Below are 20,458 nucleotides of genomic sequence, written 5' to 3'. Positions count from 1 at the left end.
TATTAATAGAGTTTTCCTGGACACGGTGGGTACTGGTATCAGTTCCAGGCTATACTTCTACTGCTTTCAGCGATAGCAGATTCGTTCAACGGGAACAAAAATAATTTCACATTTCGACACCAGCAATTTATACTACGCTAACTCGAAATTTGGAAAAAACTTTTTTATGCCAAGTTGCTTAAAATGTGTGTTTACATACGTCATAAAAAAATTGAGAAGAAATATGCAAAAATAAGAAAGTTACAAATCTTATAAAACGCTAAGTAAAGGTACTTTTTGAAATCACTCGATTTATATTACGCCAACTATTATTAGCGGAGTGTGCGCGCGGATCACTTTGGTCAAAGTCTGTGCGCACTCATAGTTAGCGTAGTTTAGTGCGTGCGTGTGTATACTTGTTCGTTTGTAAAATGAACGACTTAGCGACTTTTACATAGTAAATACTTATGTGTTAACGTATTAATTAGTTTATTAATGGTACGTTGACTATTCTTTTTGTAAGTAAGTACATGTTCTTTATAAAATATTGAAATATGCATCAGATGATTGATCATGCACTACGACGTCCCGTACTACACTACGCTAACGTTAGTTAGACGTGTATAAGATGTAACATTTTTTTGATGAATTACGTTTATATACGGCTAACTTGCGCTAAATCAAAAAATAGAAATAATTAAGGAAATATAAATATGAGATATTATAATGAATAAATTAAATATTAAGCATACCAAATTTCAAAAAAGTATCTTAATTAATGTAAAAGTTATCACGTTTTTCCCTTTAAACGCCTCTACTGTAAAGTACGCTTTTTGAGTTAGCAGTATAAATTGCTGGTGTCGATTTGTCCTCTGTGTGCCAAGATTTTTAACAAAACCCCATATAAAGGAAAGCAAATTTCGACGTGAGGCCAACGAATTTGTTGATTCGGACATACGACCTTATGTGAGACCCATAAGGTCTTATGTCCGAATCAACAAATTCGAGAAATATATTTACTGGTAAAATATTGATGACCTACAAGCATTCATTTTACTGTACAGTTGGTGCGGTGGCTGGACAACTGGCTGCCGTGTAACGTATCATGGGTTCGATTCCCGCAAGAAACCAACTCTTTGTATGATCCACAAACTATTTTTCCGGGTCTGGGTGTCATGTGTATGAAAAATTGTATGTTTGTAAACGCACCCACGATACAGGAATAAATCCTAATGTGGAGCAAGAGTAAAAAGTCCTCTATTAACCCTTATAAAACATTACACATCTAAATATCGAATATCAAGTTCTCATATAAACAACATCTAACTTTCGCAACACTACTAGACCTATCTAACTAATACTATAATCAACATACTAAGCTATGCTATAACTTAACAGTAACTTAACCGTGACAGGCTACATTTGAGAACGCAATTCGTATATAATGCGTTTAAGTTATAACTTAGAACTTGATATAATTATGGTCTTATAGTAGTGGCCAATGAATATATGAATATGAATGTTTATGTATTTTAGGTCTATGGTATTGATTTATTAAAAAGGAGTAGGTATAGTGTGAGAAGGAAAAATCATGGTTAGGTGTAGGTTGTGATGAGAACTAAAATCTAGGTTGCTTATAAGACAGAACTTAAGTAGCCTCAAGGTGAAGAAATTCCTCAAAATCAGAAACTATGTAAAGTTCTTAGGATAAACTTATTTCCACGAATCGCGCACGATCACGACAACAACGTATGAAAATTCGTATCATAGGTACCAATAATTTGATTCAGTTAGAAAACCGCAACTAGATATTAAAAACTTTATCGCTTATCAAATTTGGTCCTTAACGACAATCCTGGTCAAAAATTTGGTCCTTTAGACGAAATTGAAATAGTAAAGGACCAGGAACCTACACAAACATCAAACAAACGATCTGATTATTTTAAGTTATATGGTCCTTTATCCCACAAGTTCAGATCAAACATATTATACCTTTTCCCTTTAAAATTCTTTTCACCAATAAATGCATGGGAGTTGTATTAACAAAATAATGTTGATGTTTCTCGGTAATGGTATAAATTGGCCACAAACGTTTTAAGCATGTCGGCCATGCTGCGCATTTCCTGCAATTAAACTTTTTGTTTCACAAACTTAACTGCACATTCATTTTAAAACCTCTTGTTTTAACGGTTAGAGTTTATTTATTAATAAATGTGTGAATTTTGACAATTAATGTTATTTATACTTACTATGGCCCACATCGTAAGAAGAATACACTTGTCTGGTGATATGTGAGCATAATCTTCTTTACCTTTGGGGACTTTACCTTTACCTTTGAATTTACCATTGGGTGACATCCGCGGGATGAGTAAGGTGTACCCTACTCTTCTTAGTCTTAAAATTAGGCGAACCTCGTAAAAAGCGTTGCCCCACATTAGGATTTTCTCCTGTGTCGTGGGTGCGTTTACATGTAGATTTTATGTAGATTATGGCAAACCCAAATGTAGAAGAAACCTTAACAGTCCAATGCTGGGCTTTAAGCCCTATTAAGCTTTAAGTCACAGGCTGTTCACATTTATAGTCTTATATTAATCAAAGTAGCATCACATGGTCATCACTATGAAAAATTATAAAAAATTGCAACATGAATTCAATCGTAACTTATTTGCATCTTAAATAATATTTTTTTATAAGTAATTGAATGTTAAACCGAATCCTTCTCACTTGAGTAATTGCTTCAATAGCGAGCTAATTTAATGTTACACATTCATACATGCAATTTAGTTTTTTCAATCATTTGTAACTTGTCAAAGTTATTGATTATTTTATTTTTAGTGTTCAGCATCTGAAAGGAATATCAATGAAATATATTATCATGTTATTATTAAGATCATGGTGTAAAGATTGATTATATGGTTAAGTATAACAGTTTTCACAGAATTATCCGATCTGCTATTTTCAATATATCAAAAAAGCGGGGGCGGTATCTATTATTTAGTTAAAGCATATTTTTTGAGCCAACGACCTTTCGAATAAATGTTAAAGTTAAAATGCATACCTAGCTGCTTGCTAGCGACCCGTAGGATTCAAAGTAGCTTACGTATTATTACAGACCATATTCTGCCCGTTCCAAATTCCATCCTGATCCTTTCAGCCGTTTTAACGTGATTGAGTAATAAACATACATATACACACATAAACTTATTTATAATATCAGTAAGAAGTAAGATATAAAGACTTTATGTTATACAGAACCCACACCAATTTGTTTCTAATGCAATGTTACGTGGTGAAGAAGATCTATTAATTTTGTAGTCACATGATTGAATTTCAGTGTGCGAATGAATTTTATTAATTACATGTAGTCACGAATCAATTTGTACATGATGTTTTGCTTAAGAAAATAATTAAATTAATTAATTATTTGTGTGCTACATTGAGGCCTAAGGAAGCGATAGTCTATTTATTTGGTTGATTAATAATTAATGAATATTTTTAATTAACTTTAAAAAAGGAGAATGTTCTCAATTCAATGCTTTTATACATGAAATTACTATGTTGTAGCAGAGTATTTGAATAGGTTAATTGATAATATTCTTTATTACTGTTACTAATGGTATACAATTCATTGAATAGGGTCTATTGAACGTTGGGGCCTAAAAAAGGAGTTTCGCACTGCCATTTTAGTTGATATGATAAGTAATATTTTCCTGTGTTGGCGGGCCTCACAGGTCCTCTCACACCCATTTGGGCCCCACAACATCATACCCGCTATAACGTTTTACAAATCAAAATCCTTACTGCTATCTTACTAATATAAAAATAAGAAAGTTTGTATGTGAAGTTTGATATTCAAACATTTCAAACGGCTGAAGGGATCGGGTTGAAATCTGGAATAACGCATAGGTTACTTTTTATCCCTAGGGACGTAGGTAAAGCCACTGGTAGAAGTTATGGAAAACCACGTCTCAATTGAAAGATTTTATGCTTCAATTTTAGGTCTAGATATAATTAGAATGCTGGAGAGTAGAGTAAGAATAAACAAAAATTGTAGTGAGGAGAGTTTTAAATAGGCAACACTTTTTCTTTTCAATAAAATAAAGGTAAGAACATTTATCAGTAGCAATCATTAGTTACATCATATTTCATACCTGTTACGTCACTACAGTAGTGTCAGTTGTCACAATGATATATCGTGCAAAATACGATATGTCTCGCGTTCGCTAATCGAAACGGGCATCGATCTTACAAATACGGACTTTACAAGCAAAAAGTTTGTTGTTTTTGTCCTCTCTGACAGATAATGAACAGTTCTAGGACGTTTGACGTTAGTTTTGATGCTGTCACTTCGTATTAGTGTCGAAAAACAAAATGGCTGAACTAATTGCCGCCATTTTGTATTCTTTTCTGTCATTTGTTGTGTGATTTTGACAGTTCTAGGTTTTACGGAGTACTTAAATGATTATAGTGGACTATTTGTACGAGTATTTGTAACGTAAATTGGTTTTCGCTGTAAGAATTACAAATAAACGGTTGAATATATTTTTGGTCCTTTCGCACATTGTGTGGTCCTTCGGTACAAATCGTATAAGGACATAAGTTCGTACGAAAAAGTATATAAACAACCAGAACATGTCTTCGGATACAATTTCGAAATAAAGAAAAATGTAAGCCTTTTTTTTCTGTCGTACTTTATTAAGGCTGTAAAAATGTGAAGATTTTTATTTAAACCTTTTTTTATAAATAAGGCTTTTATCCTAAAAGGAAAACATCAGCCCATGTTAAGAAATGAATGCACAGCTTAAGTCTCTTTGTATGTTTGTATGTTTATTGTATACGACTTTGTATATAGTAACATACAAAGTCAGTCAAAAAATAAGCTATTACAATATTATAACTTACTCCAGGCTTCTTCTCAGAGTAGTGCGATAGGAATTACTGGCCACATCTCATATTTAAGAGATTGACGTGTAAAAGTATAAAGACATTGTATTGTAACCTATTTGCAAAAATAAATATAATTTATCATTTATCCCCCGGTTTTCAGATATCTAGTTTAGTTAGTATGTGTGTGTACTCACACTTACAATTGAAGTGGCATATACATACATACATATTTTAATACAAACATATGCGTAAAATCCTAATAAAAAAAGAAAACAAAGATTAAGAATTATAGCTTAACGCTCCTTAAACATAAACATTCTTAGACAAATAGCTTACATAAACAGTCATATAATTTAACCTAACATAGATGAACTGATCAGACCGAGACAGACAACATGGCTGTGTAGCCCGCCCGCTGCGCTAGCGCATGAAACACGCACCGATTTATGATATCTAGGAATTATTACATGGCTGTTGATTTTGATATTTAATTGGGATGTTGAGGGTATGGCATACCGGATACGGATCTGGATGTAGAAATAGTATTGTTATTATATCGGGTTTGGTCATGGATGTACTATTATTTCGGATTATCGGAAAATTCCGGTTATGGATATTAGCTTTTGAGGATTTTCTGTTTGTCAAGTTGTAATAAATACGTACATAGATAATACCAACAAATCACACTGAAATGTTGAAATTACTGAACGGATTTTGATGAAATTTGTTATACAGAGAGGATAAAGGTGATAAAAGGTATTCCGTACCGGGAGAGTAGCCTGTTTTCTGAATTTGTAATATCCGAATTTAAACACGGATTTAGTTATAGTTTCGGATCTACAGAACATCTCTAATAAATATTAAATTGTTGCTTTATTGTAATATACGAATAATGCTTTGCCCTATTGGAGGTTAAAGTTTATATTGTATTATAGTCGTGAGTAACAAATTGTGAAATGTACGTAAAGATCAACTGCAATAGGTATTTGTGATTATAGGTCTTTGGGTGATAGAACCTACAGTCAACCTATAGTTCGACTGCACGATTGGTGCGGTGGTTTTGGCAGGAATGGGCCGGCTCGACTGGAGTGATACCACGGTCTCAGTCAGAAAACCGACGTAAAAAGATGCTTGCGTTGTATTTCGTTATATAAATGAGGTTACCGGCCGGAGTTTCCCCTTCCCGATTTTGCCAATCCCCGATTCCCCAACAACCCTTAAACCTGACCTCCACCCCCTACCTCCTAACTCCCAAAACTGGCAATGCCCTTGTAACGCCTCTGGTGTTCGAGTATCCATCCAGTGCGCTTGCTTACCATCAGGTGATCCGTCTGCTCGTTTACCGGCTTATACCATAAAAAAACCATACTTTTACTGAACCATAATTTTACAACAATCTGATAAGAGTCTTCCAATCATAATTTACGAGACTTATGAAAGGGAATTTTTTGCAAGCGTTTATTTTGTGTGCAAATCATGTTTTCGCAGTAAATAATGATTATTAATAATGTGTCTTGGATCAATAGAGTATATAGTACATAATATGATCTGTGCGTGTTCAAAAGGAAACATATGTAGATATTATGATTATGCAACTGCATGTTTTAAGTGCAATTTTACATGGAATTAGATATGTTGGAATGACAGAAGCAATATTGATCGAATTAATTATTAAAGAGTTAATAAATAAAACAGAAACTAGTCTTTCATTCCAAAAGGAAAATGATTAAATCAGAAAAACCTTGTCATTTCATTTTTATGGTTATCTATACATATAATAAAATCGTAGAAAAGTGCTGTCTGTACATTGAAAATAAAAATAAAAAAAATAGCAGGGGTTATTGTTATAATATAATATATATATTTTTTTTAATTTAAATTTTAAATCTTAAATTAAAGTTTATCTTTTCTTTTTTTATAGATAACTAGGTAGGTATACCACATAGTTTTGTAAAACTGAGCTGTAGGCAACTCATTTAAATTTCTTTGCGTCTGTGATCCGTGAAAATCAAATGAAATATCCTGTATAGAATGCTGTTTGTATTGGAAAATCCAAGAGACAATTTCGTCGTTTACCCTGTTATGTTTATTTAAATAAATATAACGAAATGGTGACTGACAACTGACTGACTGACATAGTAGTCTATCAACGCACAGTTCAAACTACTGGACAAATTGAGCTGAAATTAGAATAAGGCTGCATAAGGATTTTGATAAATTCTACTCCCAAGGGGATTAAATAAGGGATGAAACTTTGTCAATTTTACACGCGCGGCGCTCTGATTTGTTGCTTTTTTTGAGCCGGCCAATCAGAGCACCGAGCGCGGTACACTAAGGGTACAGGCATGTCGACCAAAGTCCGGCATCGCCTCGCTACTTCACCCAACGTCGCTGGCGATATGTGTCGCAGGACATTTATCCCCTAGTGTAACCTTGGCTTTAAGCCACAGAATTTTGAAAAAAATTATAAGTAACCAAAGTCAAATCTCCAGGCATTTCCAGTACCTCTAAATCCACGTACCAACTCATGCGCAGGTGTGGCCTGACAAGGTGTGCGAAGGCTACAATTTTGTATGTGTGCGGAATAAGTAATAGCCTCCTGCTTTATAGTGGACCGATGTAAACAAATGTGGTGCCTGGCTGACCGGACAGTTTGTCACGCTGTTCTAGGGTTAAACTAACTGGCGTTTTGACTGCGTTGTTTGGTTAACTAGGGTTGAAAACCAGTACTATTTTATATAGTATTGTACTATATTTCGGACCTCCGTACTATAATTATACTGTTGAAGAAATATATAGTACGCAAAGAGGGTGTATCAGACTCTGACAGACTAAAAACCACCCCGTTCCTACTCTTGCTTTTCGAGCCGGAGCCCCGGTAAACCCGCTAGGTAGTCCGTAGCTCCGGAAAAAATTACTCTGGAGTGCGAGTATTAGGTACCTAATACCTTTTTTGTAACACGTATACGTAAATCTTGAAATTAATTCGTAGTGTTGGATCTATTAAATTAATCAAATATATTATTATTATTACGATCTAGATAAGATTCAACAAATAGACTTACTAAAATAAGTTTCAATAAAATCCGTTTCGATCAAGATAGAGAAAGAATACATTTTAAAACTCCCGTTATTACTCATAAATATAGAATTATAATCGTTTAAAGTCGATTTGAAATCGATAAAATGTTAACAGCACACAAATAAATAATTTATTGTCAAAATGAAACGAGTAATAGCAGGCCCAATCAATAAACAACTACGGACATGTCTATAAACCCTTTTTAAATTGATTTACGATGAATTTAGCGAAGTTATAGCAATAAATACTGACTTAAGGCATTCTTAGACCTGCGTTTTTACAAGACACAATTCCAACAGTGATCTTAATAGTGTTACAATGAACCAAAAATTGTGCAGAATGTAACAAAAAACTACAAGGCTACGGAAGGTCAATGACTCTTCAAGAAGTTAAAAAAAAATCGCTCCATTAAACAGTGTTATCAACGTGAACACGCCGTCTAGCGTCCGTTAAGGATAAATATACAAATTCTTGTGTCATGTGTTGAGAAAACCGTACCAATGCGTGCGACTAAGATGACGTCTTCGCACTGTCGGTCCGCGACGCCGCCACTATCGCGGACTTCGTCGACTGATCTCGTGGCGGCCTGTCCTATATCGCCCGACCTCTCGAGGCGCGCGCTGTCCCCCGATCTATCATCCTTAAACTTCACGCGACATCGACCCTTATCGCCGGACGTTTTGGAACACTGCAGACCATTATCCCCTGACTTCGCTCGAAGGTCGCGGTCTCCAGCCAGACCAAGGTCTTTGATGGAATCCTTGTTAGTGGCGAAAATGGAAGCGTTGAGTACGGGGAAGTTAGTGAGGACGGATTCTATGGACAGTTGTAGCAGTTTTGGGTCAATGTCCTCGCTCCCGAGTGATGTGTGTCGTTGTGATGATTGTCTGTTGGGCATTGTGGATTTCTACATGCCCAGTCCAGCTGACGTGAATAAGGCGTTAAGAAAGGTGAGTTCAATGTAATTTGCTACCGTACAATATTATTTTGGCTTCTATGTGCGTGAATAACCTGTTATTTAAATAGCCCAGCGCGTACCTCTAAATAACCTACTTATTTTCGTTCAGAGATACGTGGGCGTTTTAGTGTAATATTTTAGTACTAAAATAAACAACATTTTCATACCTTTATGCATATCTACAGCTGCATTTATTATCAGATGCCTAAGTTGTTATTCATACAAAGTACTTAATTCCTAAGATCAGTCGTAAGGCCTTTGGACTCTTCCGTCTCAATAATCTTATAACGCAAGGTTTAAAGTATATTGGCTGTTCATTTAATAATGTTTTACACATCTTATTAATTTGTTTGTAAACATTGACTGACGTTGGCCGTCACACGTGTGAATTGTAAAACAAAACACACTCGACGTGCATGCAACGCCATCTAGCGGACGTGGTCAGAAGTAACTAAAGAATTTAAGTTGGTTGTAAGCTAAAGTGAGATGTTGATTGTTTTAGCATTAGTTTGTGCCTGTTATTATAGATGGCGCTATGATCGACTTAAACCGTAAGTTTGTAGGTACTAATATTACGTTAGTATATATTTCTGATGCCTGCTTTTTGTTTTAAGTTATTTAAGATCGATCCTATTACATCCTTTCTTTAAATCGTACCCATAAAACGACACGTTATTATAAACTTTTTTTTTTAAATTAAGTACATCATGTTTCCCATATAAGATTTTCTCTAGAGTAGTGAGTTTCGTTCTCATATACATCAATAGTGTCTTTTTGATTATTGAAATTAGTAAAGCTCAAATAAAAATTGATTCATTGTGATCCAATGAATCAATTTTTATTTGAGCTTTACCAGTGGTATTTTTATTAGGGTTGTTGTCTTGTATATCTTTCTTATTTCACGGACCATATTTTGCCTTCTGCGTACCACCGGTGAACCTGTTTCCACTGGTTTCCATATACCAATTTTTATTTTTTCTTTCATACCTATGTTTTTATCTCTTCTTATTATTATTATCTGCTTTTGAGGTCCATTCTAAATACATCAATTGCCTTTCACGTCCATACTTAATAACTTAAGTTTTTTAAGCCTTTACCTTCAGCAGCCTACGATGAAAAAGGCACACACGAAAACAATTTAAGTTGTTTTGCGTCAGATCTACGTCAAACACCATGTACGAATATGTATGAGGTTTAAAAAATTAAACGCAAGCCTACGTGCTTGTCTGCGGGCTATCAATCATGAGCCAAATTGGGTGTTCTTTATGGAGATAAGCCTTTGACATGTACTAAGTAATTACAGAAATAGGTATGTAGAAGTCTAGGTAGATAACTATGCTGTAAATGGGTGTAGAATCAGAAAGGTGCTATAGGCTGTCTCAAGCGGAGTCTCTCTCTAAGAGCAGTAGGCAAAGTTTAGATCCTGGGTCGGCATGGTCGGAGTTTAACTTTCAAAAACAATAGAAATTTAAAACTACTAGCAACACATCAAATAAGTTTTTTTTTATGAAATAGGGTGCAGAAATTTTACCTGATGGTTGGCGTTCAGCCTCGCCCATGGACCCCTGTTATATCAGAGAACTTTAAGTTGTTAGTTCATTCACAAATCAATTATAGTTTACCCTGTTTGTGTTTGGCAGTTTGATCGCATTCGATGAAAAACGTAATTTTTACTTTTTCTTTACAATTTTAAGGAAATTCGTGAGCGTTTTCGTTAGTTAAGAATAGCATCTAAAAACTATTATTTATGCGACTCACACACAATACTGTTAGCTGGCATAATTCAATAATTATATTATAATTAAATTCACAATACTTTATTATTTAATTGAATAATCATAATAAATATTAATAAAATTATGCGACAGACAGGCTGGCAGCATGTGCGTCATTAATTTTTATTACGAATTCAGGGATGCGGTTTGCATAAGCTGTGTACATACTAAATTCATAGCTATCGACGTAATGGAAAATGTTGTTAACTGCAGTGAATACACAATAAAACTTTTCCCTATTTGCTTTGAGAATAACGATCATAATAATATTTTTGGTACTGTTTCACGCAAAAGTTTGAATGAAATTTAGAAGATAGATAGAAAATCAGAGAATAGAAGATGAAGTAACAGATTGGCTACATTTTATACGAATAACGCAGGCGAAACCAGAGGGATAAGAATAAATAACGACACGAGAGAAGACAGTAAAGTAGAGGCTGAAGAGGTATGAGCAGCAGTAGGTAGATAGATAGACCAAATTAAAATTAAAAGGAACGATCACACTGGTAATACATTGGTTGACAATTTGCCCAGGGAAATGGATATATGGAAATATGTTTGCTTAGCAGATACCTACACTTCTCATAGCACTCTGCCATTGAGACAATTTGACCATGAGGTAAACTCGAAAACAAAACAATCTTTTACTGTTTCAAGACAAAAACATTAAAATAATTTGAATATTTTTTTAACCTTGCTTTGCTACCGAAAATAAGTTTATTTATTTACTCATTTGCTCTTCAAATTGAGTCGTTTGCCATATCTTTGAAATTTTCAGAAACAACTGTAAATGGCTGTAAACATTTTTAAGTGACTTTAAATGTATTTTCCTGAATACTGTAAAAGCGATTCTGTGAAAACATTTGACTAAAGTGATTCAGAGTTAATACATCTGTTTAATAAATGTAAATGGGTGGTGATGAGGGTACTCTTTTTGTTTTGTGCAAATTTTGTTCATTGCTTAAAAGCAATTGGTATTTATTTTAAGTAATATTTTATGCAGTAACTATCCTGATTTAATACTGTGAATATTTTATAAGTTTTTAAACTGACATGTTCATTAACACGAACATTAGAACTTAAGACGGGTTTATTTATGTCTAGAATCTATAAGTTTCCGATATTTCGGCACTGTTGCTAGCGCCATGATTACGAATGAATTGCAGTATAAGTGGGGAGCAGACAAATCGATCTACCCTCTTTCTGGTTGTGTGAATGTTTTTTCTGCAAAGCAAACAGTACCAACCGGTACATTTCTCTGCACTATCTTATGGTTGACTGTCAGAGAATGGGCCATGCGCCATTCACTGTCATTTGAGTCTGAAGAAGAATAAATAAATAAATTGTCTTTCATTATCGACTACACCAATGAAACCATTAATTTCTCTTCAAATAATTGGCATTTTATAAAACCTATGGATTTACGTATTAATATTTACATACGTCACCAATACCGACGTCCTAATTATTTCCTATACATTTGTATTATTCATACCCATACTTCCTGTTGAATTTATGGTCGTAATAGGGTTCAAAATTATTGAACAGTGAGTCAACTATACTCCGGAATATTGACGCATTAAAACTAGGAATTAAGTGGGATTAGGAAATAATTAAATTTATTATGAAAAGGGATATAACCAAATATTTAATAATTTAATCTGCATTACCTAAAATCACGCTTTACTCACGTTGTATTAATTGAGGAAAGCTCTACTAGTTTCGAGTCACAGAAGGACTTTTTGTTATGAGCAGCGTGCGCAGACGCGAAGACGTCACTGGGTAACCGTGATTTTTAGTTAATTTAGTATATCTCACGATAGTTATTATAAAACTATAATTAACGTGAATGCTTAAAAATTTGGAGCGTTTGGATATTTGAAGGATTAAAGTTAATACCATCATACTTGGATATTCTTCTTTGCTGATGTCATTGATATCCCTAACTTTACGATGTTACAAAAGAGATGAACAAAAATTACCACAGAAATTAAAGTTGTTGAGCTTTCTGAACCTGCATTTCTTTTGTAATAATAATATCATCTATATCATCATAGCATCTATTCCATATAAAAATATGGAATAGATATTTTAAGGATCAGTCAAGTATTGTCCCTGTTCTCACTATCCAATTCCATATCATAATCACATCACAATAACAATCACCATTATCATATGGGTAGACTCTCCGGTCTCCGGTCCCGTGACGTCAACCCGGTCCGGACACGGTTCAAATACTTGGACGTCATTTACGTCACGATGACGTCATAATGCAACTTATGGTCATAGGCTTATGGAACAAGAGCAGTTTGATTGCAGTTGGTATGCACGATCCAGACTGATAGCCTCGTATTGAGCTGTGTGCTGCTACGGTGAATGTTAATGAATGAATGAATTATTGTTTAAGTAGTTCATAATAATGAATATTATCAACAGCCAGTGACAGTCCACTGTCAGTATATGAACCGAGGGAGTACGGCGCTGATGCCTGATTCCTGGACTACCTAGCGGGTTAATGGGCAGACGTGCTCCACCGTAGGCCGCATCATCACTTACCATCAGGCGAGATAGCGGCCAAATGTCGGCCCATTTAACATAAAAAAAGTTGCACAGAGAGTACGACGCAGGTGCCTGATTCGGAGCTGCGGTCTACTTTGCGTGTTTGTCAGGGCTCCAGCTCGAAAAGCAAGAGTAGGAACGGAGTTAAGAGTCTGACGTTCCCTTTCGCCTCGCCCAAGGTGGGAGAAGTCAAGATGGTATTTTCCCTTTCAAAAATAAATAAATACAGAAGTCGGTTTACCGGTTCTCTGCGTAATTAATGAATTAAGTATTATTATATTGCGTAATTAAATAAGAAACAAGGCAACATTTATAACGGCAGATTCTGAATAATACTTGGTTCGTGTTTGGAAGTAATGTAATTAGGTATCAGTATGAAACTGTAAATGTCTTTTAAGGATATAAGATATGAGATTTCTCGAAAATAGGATTTACAAATATCAGAATCAGATTGTCTCTCTCACATGGCTAAACAGAGAACAAAGGCTGTTCAACATTTGATTTCTGTAAGCCCGTGGTACATTTATCCCGTTGGATAATGAAGTCGCCCCATTCATACCATAGCATGGCACTCCCACGTTCACATTTTGACATTGATCTTGTCCATTGTTTGTTTTAACCATTCCATATTAAGTAAACCATATCAGGTCTCCCATCAATCTTCTCAGTACCAAAATTAACAATTATAATATTTCTCAATACAATACTTAGTGGCCTGTGACGTCAGGCGACACGGTCCGAATACGCGGTCGTCTCGTGCGTCAGCGTGACGTCATTGTACTCTTTGAAAGGCTTTCTACCGGCGTTCGCGCCGCTTTTGGGATGCATCAAGCAATCTCGTTGATTGCATATGTATGTTTTAAAACTTGCTTACGTGCTTCGCTTTGGCTATTGTCTGGAACAGGCGGATATGTTATATTATGGAGGAATGTCAATGGGAGTTTGGCTTGATAAAAAAATAGTTTTGTGTATGGATTTTTAAGGTTAGGTTTTAGGTAACTTTAAGGGTATTATTGTACTCTTAGTGGCAGTATACTCTTTTTTTTTGAGGGGGAATATCATCCAATGACTTGTCCTGCCTTGTGTGAGGCGGCAGGGAGTGTCAGACTCTTACTGACTAAAAACCACCCCGTTCCTTCTCCTGCTCCGTTGTCCGCAGCTCCGGGTGCTGGTATACTCTAGATGTAGACTTTAGGAGAAGATTAAGGAACTTGGCTCACAAACTTATTGGTTCTTTTCTGCAAGAATGAATGCTTAAGAAACACGCAAATAATTTTACCAAAATTTGACTTTAGAGTCAAACATTATTTTGCGCCTCTTTGACTCTGTGTGTGCACAGGGATAATTATGACCCAAAATATTGGTCAATATATCAGTTATCTGACCTACATATTTATATCCGATATTTGTAACCTTGTGATTAATATAATAACCGATTTATTTTTACCTGTAAGGAAAACAGACGCCAAATGGAGCCAATCAAAGCCAGAAATAAAGAAACGACTGTTAAGTAAATATAAAATTATGGATTCTGAAGTTCGGTAATGGTAATGTTAAGTATTTGAAAGTATATGACGTTTGCATAGGAGTGGCAGGTGGCAACCATGCATTATGATGACGTCAATGAGTAAACGTAAGTGTTAAGCAAATCCGCATACTAAGAGCTCTTGCTCACGAGCTATATATGTTGCCAACGGTAGAGGTAACTGTAGTCGTCGGCGGTATCCTTTGACGCTACGACGGCAGCTGTCGACATTTCAACTTGGAGAGAGCAGATTTCGAAGCTGATAAGTGTTGGAGAGCCATGCTTCGGCACGAATGGGCCGGCTCGACCAGAGTGATACCACACCCTCACAGAAAACCCACGTGAAACATGAGTTGTGTTTCGTTGTGTGAGGTTAACGAAGGCCCAATTTCTCCACCTTTCCAATCTTCCCAATCCCCGACTCCTCAACAACCCTTAAATTCCTAACCCCCAAAAAGCTGGCAACGCATTTGTAACGCCTCTGGTGTTTCAAGTATCCATGGGCGGCGGCGATTGCTTATAATCAGGTGATCCGTCTGATCGTTTACCGGCTTATTCCATAAATAAAATGTTCGAAGTTGAAATGTCAATGGACTGCACTTACCTCTGCCGTTAGCAACATCCCGCTCGTGTGTAAGAGCTCTAATATGTATAAAAGGATATTGCCAAAAGTGATTGTTTGATAACTTTGTGCAAATTTTAGATGTTTGAAATTCATTAAGATTGAATACACCTAAAACCACGTGGTGATGACAGAGTTAAATACACTTGGAAGCAAAGAAACGGAGTAACTAGCGTTTTTTCTTTTTTATTTATTGATAATTATTTTGATACAAGTATTTTATTTGTTGTTACGGATATGGTATGAAAGGTAATTTTTAAAATGAGGTTGCTTTTTTGTTAAACTTACCTATATTTCTTTTTAAGTTGTAGAGAGTTCATGAGAACCCTATAGGCGGCTAAGAACCGCTTGCGCAATATGCACAAAATATATGAGATCCTATCCTAGGCGCCCAATTCGTTACCATTCCGAATACTTTTGCGAAAATTTAGCAAATACTAAATACACATTTACATTTCTTTGTTTAAACAGATGGTTGTATGAAACTTTGTTCATCACTATATATAGATCCTCAAACAGGTGCTTTTGGAAAACATATTCTGGTATTCAATGTAATTTTAAATGATTGTTGCAAAATAGAATTATAAAGATCAAATTCGTCGGAAAACTCATGATCGATGGTGATCTTTGGTAGAGACGAGAGTGAGTGTCAGACTCTTACTACTTTTTGAGCTGGAGCTCCGGTAACCCGCTAGGCAGTCCGCAGCTCCGAATCGGCATCAGTGCTACTGGACCCCATCTGTGGCGGTCTGATGGCTCTTTGAGGTACGGGACGCGCCTTTCGCAGGGCGAGATACCAGTACTCATATTATTTGTACCTACCCGTACTCTTCTACTTACCGTGGCCGGAGATCATCGCGCTGGTTCTAGGCCTAGGCAAACGAATTATAGGACGCACTGGGAAGCGAGCTCAGTAGTGTGGTAATGTAGTGGTCACGATCTTAGTTTTAATTCAGTGTCACCACTACACGATTTCAATTAGTTTTAAAAGCAAAAACCCAAAGCCGACATCAGTCCTTAATGCAAAATTAACACCTCGTGGTCATACGTAAAACAAAATAGTAAAAAACATATAAATAACGACTGTACGTAGATAAATAGATAATGCAAAGTCATTCAATTAGAAGCAGACAATTAGTGTATGAGTGTGTGAGAACCAGGCCTTAAATAGGTACACGCTACCAAGATATACAAACCAGCTTATCATGACCTCGCTTTGTTTCATCTTGTGGTTTATGCAAGGGTCAGTTTATACTGGATTTGCATAGGTTGATGTGTAACCGTTATAGCCATTCAATTAGTAAGAACAATGAGTAAGTGATGGAAGAAAAACACATAAACATCGTTCCATAGTTATTTCTCATCAATAACAAGATTTATTGAAAACTGGTGTTTTTATTTGATACTAGTGGACCCATATTTGTTAATATTCTTTATTTGAGAACCTTCTCTTAACGATGAAACAAATTAAAAAAAAAAATAGAATTATCAAATTCCGTTTAGCCGTTCTTGAGATTTGTGCTTAGCAACACATTCAACGATTCACGTTTGTATTAAAAGATGTAAACAAAGTGGTATTGATTTTTTTTCTTATTTAGACTTACCTCTCTTAAATCTGTCTGGATTTTCCTTTTGAGTACACTCAGCATTTCGTTTGTCCTTTAAGGTTACTTTGGCGGAATAAAACATGGACAATCATAAACTATAGGGTACTAAACTCTTGTTGCTCCCAAGAAAGTAAGCATGTCTAATAAAACAAAACCCAAATATTAAGTATGAACCTTTTTACCGACAAATGAAACGCAATACAAGTAAATTTAAAACTGTCAAAACGTCAAATTAAAATAATAATAATAAATGACCAAATAACTTGAATGGTACATTGAACTAAAGGTGACCCGTTAATTGAGATCGCCCATCATCCCATCATCATAATTAACTTAAAGATGGCGATGAAATGGCAATCAAATTGGACAACGAAGTGGTCAGTACCATAAATTAAAAAACAGGAATAATAACGGGACATACCGATTTTATAGTTCACATCAAGTTATACAAAACCAGTATAAACTGATCCTTGAATATGCGGAAAGATCATACAAAGTCAGACTATGAGATACTGGATATCAATAGCTTGATATGTAGTTGTACACTGGTATTCTTATTAAGGTAGAAACATACGTATTCTTACGTAAGAAGGGGCTCGTTCCATATTCGACCAATACGCTTTAAGTTAATACAAGGAAAAAAGAAAAAAAATCTAAGAAGTGTGAGGTATTTTGTAGGAAAATATGCTAAACGTTTCTAAGCGCGGTAAACATGTTTTTTGAAAGTTGACTTTTGTACCGGTAGCAAAGTATTGCGGTATTATTGTAAAATACACTTATTGTATAAATTGTACTACAGAGGCCAGAGGGCGTGGTACGATGTACGTTTAAAAAGATCGGAGACCGCGTTCGGCACTCTGATTGGTTGGTTCATTGGTAAGACCAATATAATTGATATCGGTCTTAGGAAATTACGGTTACTCTCTATATACTCTCTATTCAGTTCGAAGTCCAAAGATCGCACACTCGGGTTTTTGTATAATTTTTAAGAAACATGTTTTTAAATTGTCAAATTTTTTGCTACTACAAAATCACACTTAATATTATACATGTGAAAGTTTGTTCGTTTGAATTTTTGTCTGTCAATCACGCTGAAACTACTGAACGAATTGTAATGAAATTTAGTATACAGGCAGGGTAAGTCTTAGGTTAAGTAGATGTAGTTTACGGTATGTTAGTGATAGCCCTCTTTTTAACCTACGGGAATGTGGGCTAAGCCGCTGGCAGGAGAAACAAGTTAGCAGCGTAGTCTGATATAAACCGATGAACAAACCCCTCTTCTTCTATTCCAGCAGCGATTTGAAACTGGCTATTGATGATGAGGGTGATGAGTATATACGTCTTGGCCCGGCTGAAGGGATGCCCCCTAAGTTGGGCAGACATAACAACATACAAGTACCAAGGCGTCATAGACAGAGAGGAGATGACGTCCTAAATACTATTAATGGTAAATTAATAAAAAACAAGACTGCGTAGAACATTGTTTATCGGCCTTGAATTCTAGGAGATCAATAGACGGATTATAAGCATAACAAAATTACTTAGGAGTGACGTCACAACTTCGTAATTCCTATCGCTCAACGCTTCTGCAGCTGGTTTTTGTTTATGCTCTAATGTGCGCGCTGATAAACCATTATAGTTGATAAAAAATAGGTTCTTTTTATTTTAGCACTATCGTATACTATATACATATAGTTAGTATAGTTCTAGAATTTTCTAGAATTTTTATCTCTTTACATTGTTTTCGAATTGAATTTGGTTTAAATATTCAGCGGACAAACTAGTTTCTCCCAACGGCATTTACTCGCGTTTTCGTGGGATAAAAAGTAGCCTATGTGTTATTCCAGACCATAATTAACCCCTGTTCCAAATTTCATTCCGATCCCTTCAGCCGTATTGAAGTATTTGTGTAACAATGTAAAATGACAATGACAACACGCATTGAGCGTGGTAATTAATGCCATGTAATCAAAGCTTCTCCGTGTGAGAAGAGGCCTTTGGTCTGCAGTGGTCACTTACACTTACTACACACTTTAGTAGCGTTGGTTACAGCATTATAATTTAAGATAGGTTGTACAGATTTTCCTATCTATTATGTTTACTGAGTAAAGAAACAGTTACTTAGTAAAAAAATATCTACGATTAGTTTTTTTTTCTCTCTCCAATATCCGCGACAGTACAAAGTTCAAGTTAGCCAGTTAACAAATAAAACGTAATTAACTAATTCTGAATTAGTACAATTTGAATAACAGATAAATTCCTTGATGTTGGTAGACATAATATTATTATATCGATGAACTTTTTTGACCTCTAACATAAATTCATACTTTGATGTTTTTTACTTTTACGAATATTTAATTTAAATTGTATTTTTTTTTTAGTACAAGCAATAAATTATTTTGACAAGCTACATTTACTATGTTACTATTAAAATATTGTTTTATCTATTAATGCTTATCTACTATTTAAAATACCTTCTCACATCTTTATGTTAAAAACCGATATCAAATAAACCGCAAATAAATTATACCCTCTTACTAGGAATCCCGCAAACTTTTAATTAAAGTATAATTTTATTTCTTCTTAGAAGAATTCACCTTTTAATTTAGGAATTGGGAAATTACATGGCGTAGTTTGATAAGGCAAAATTTTTGCATCCATAATTTTTTAATATATGGTATTTATATGCTTATTTAAATCTATTAATAGTTGTTTAAAACTGCATTTCTGATCCAGAGAGAAACATTTAATATTTTAATTTTATTTCTGAATTGTTATCGACGACTCATATAGATTTTTACGTAGACTTTTAATTATTTTTAATAAGTTTTAAAATCACACTGTGTTCCTCAAACATATTATATTGCTCCAAAAATAATAACACCAAAATCGGTTCAGCAATTTAGGCGTTAAGCCATCGCAAACGAACAAACAAATTCACTTTCCTACAATCCAAGCTAGGATTACGTCAGGATAAAGAATTAAACTTACTTAAAAAAAAAAACAACAATTGAACCATAAAAATGACCGGTACGATTGTACTGAGAGATTTATTTATTTTTTCTCAAGGTTTTTAACATCACGATCTCGAACAAGTTCTGCGTCACGGACCGGTCTCATTCTATTTAGTATAGAACCGCAAAAGTGTTGAAAAAACCCTAGGCGTCTATTTGCCAAGTTTTACTGGTTCGTCTACCTATGTTGGCTTGTGGTTTCGAGTCGTTGTTTCTAATGTAAGCATAAAGGCAGTATTGTTCTTTGAAAGACGGTTAAAATAGATTAGTTATGCGGTTTGAACAAGCAGTACAGCTTGGCTATTCTGTAACTTTCAATGCGAAGGATCGAAGCGACTTCGATCGCATTACGCCAAGTTGTGAGTTGTGAGAATAATGTTGACGAATGATAGGCGAGAATGTGATCGAGAAAATTTCGAAAGTTCTTTTTTATATTTAATAGAATGACGC

At 35.1% G+C, this 20,458-nt stretch overlaps 1 protein-coding gene across 3 annotated transcripts in view; it reads left to right on the top strand.

Annotated features, from left to right (window-relative positions):
• The window catches only part of LOC118267406 (inositol-trisphosphate 3-kinase B), a 164,446-nt gene that overhangs the window by 81,732 nt on the left and 62,256 nt on the right, over positions 1 to 20,458 (top strand). The window contains exon 1 of one of the 3 annotated variants that reach the window (XM_035581373.2): positions 8,219 to 8,898. The exons of the other annotated variants lie outside the window; for them this stretch is intronic. Within the exon in view, the coding sequence (XP_035437266.1) occupies positions 8,449 to 8,898 (450 nt within the window). The 5' untranslated portion in view covers positions 8,219 to 8,448. Of the gene's footprint in view, positions 1 to 8,218; positions 8,899 to 20,458 lie in introns of those variants that run through there. 3 annotated transcript variants of the gene reach the window in all.

This window comes from Spodoptera frugiperda, chromosome 6 (genome assembly GCF_023101765.2).
Source record: "Spodoptera frugiperda isolate SF20-4 chromosome 6, AGI-APGP_CSIRO_Sfru_2.0, whole genome shotgun sequence".
In the NCBI taxonomy this organism is placed as follows: Eukaryota; Metazoa; Arthropoda; class Insecta; order Lepidoptera; family Noctuidae; genus Spodoptera; species Spodoptera frugiperda.
This window is presented reverse-complemented; position numbering and strand designations above follow the sequence as displayed.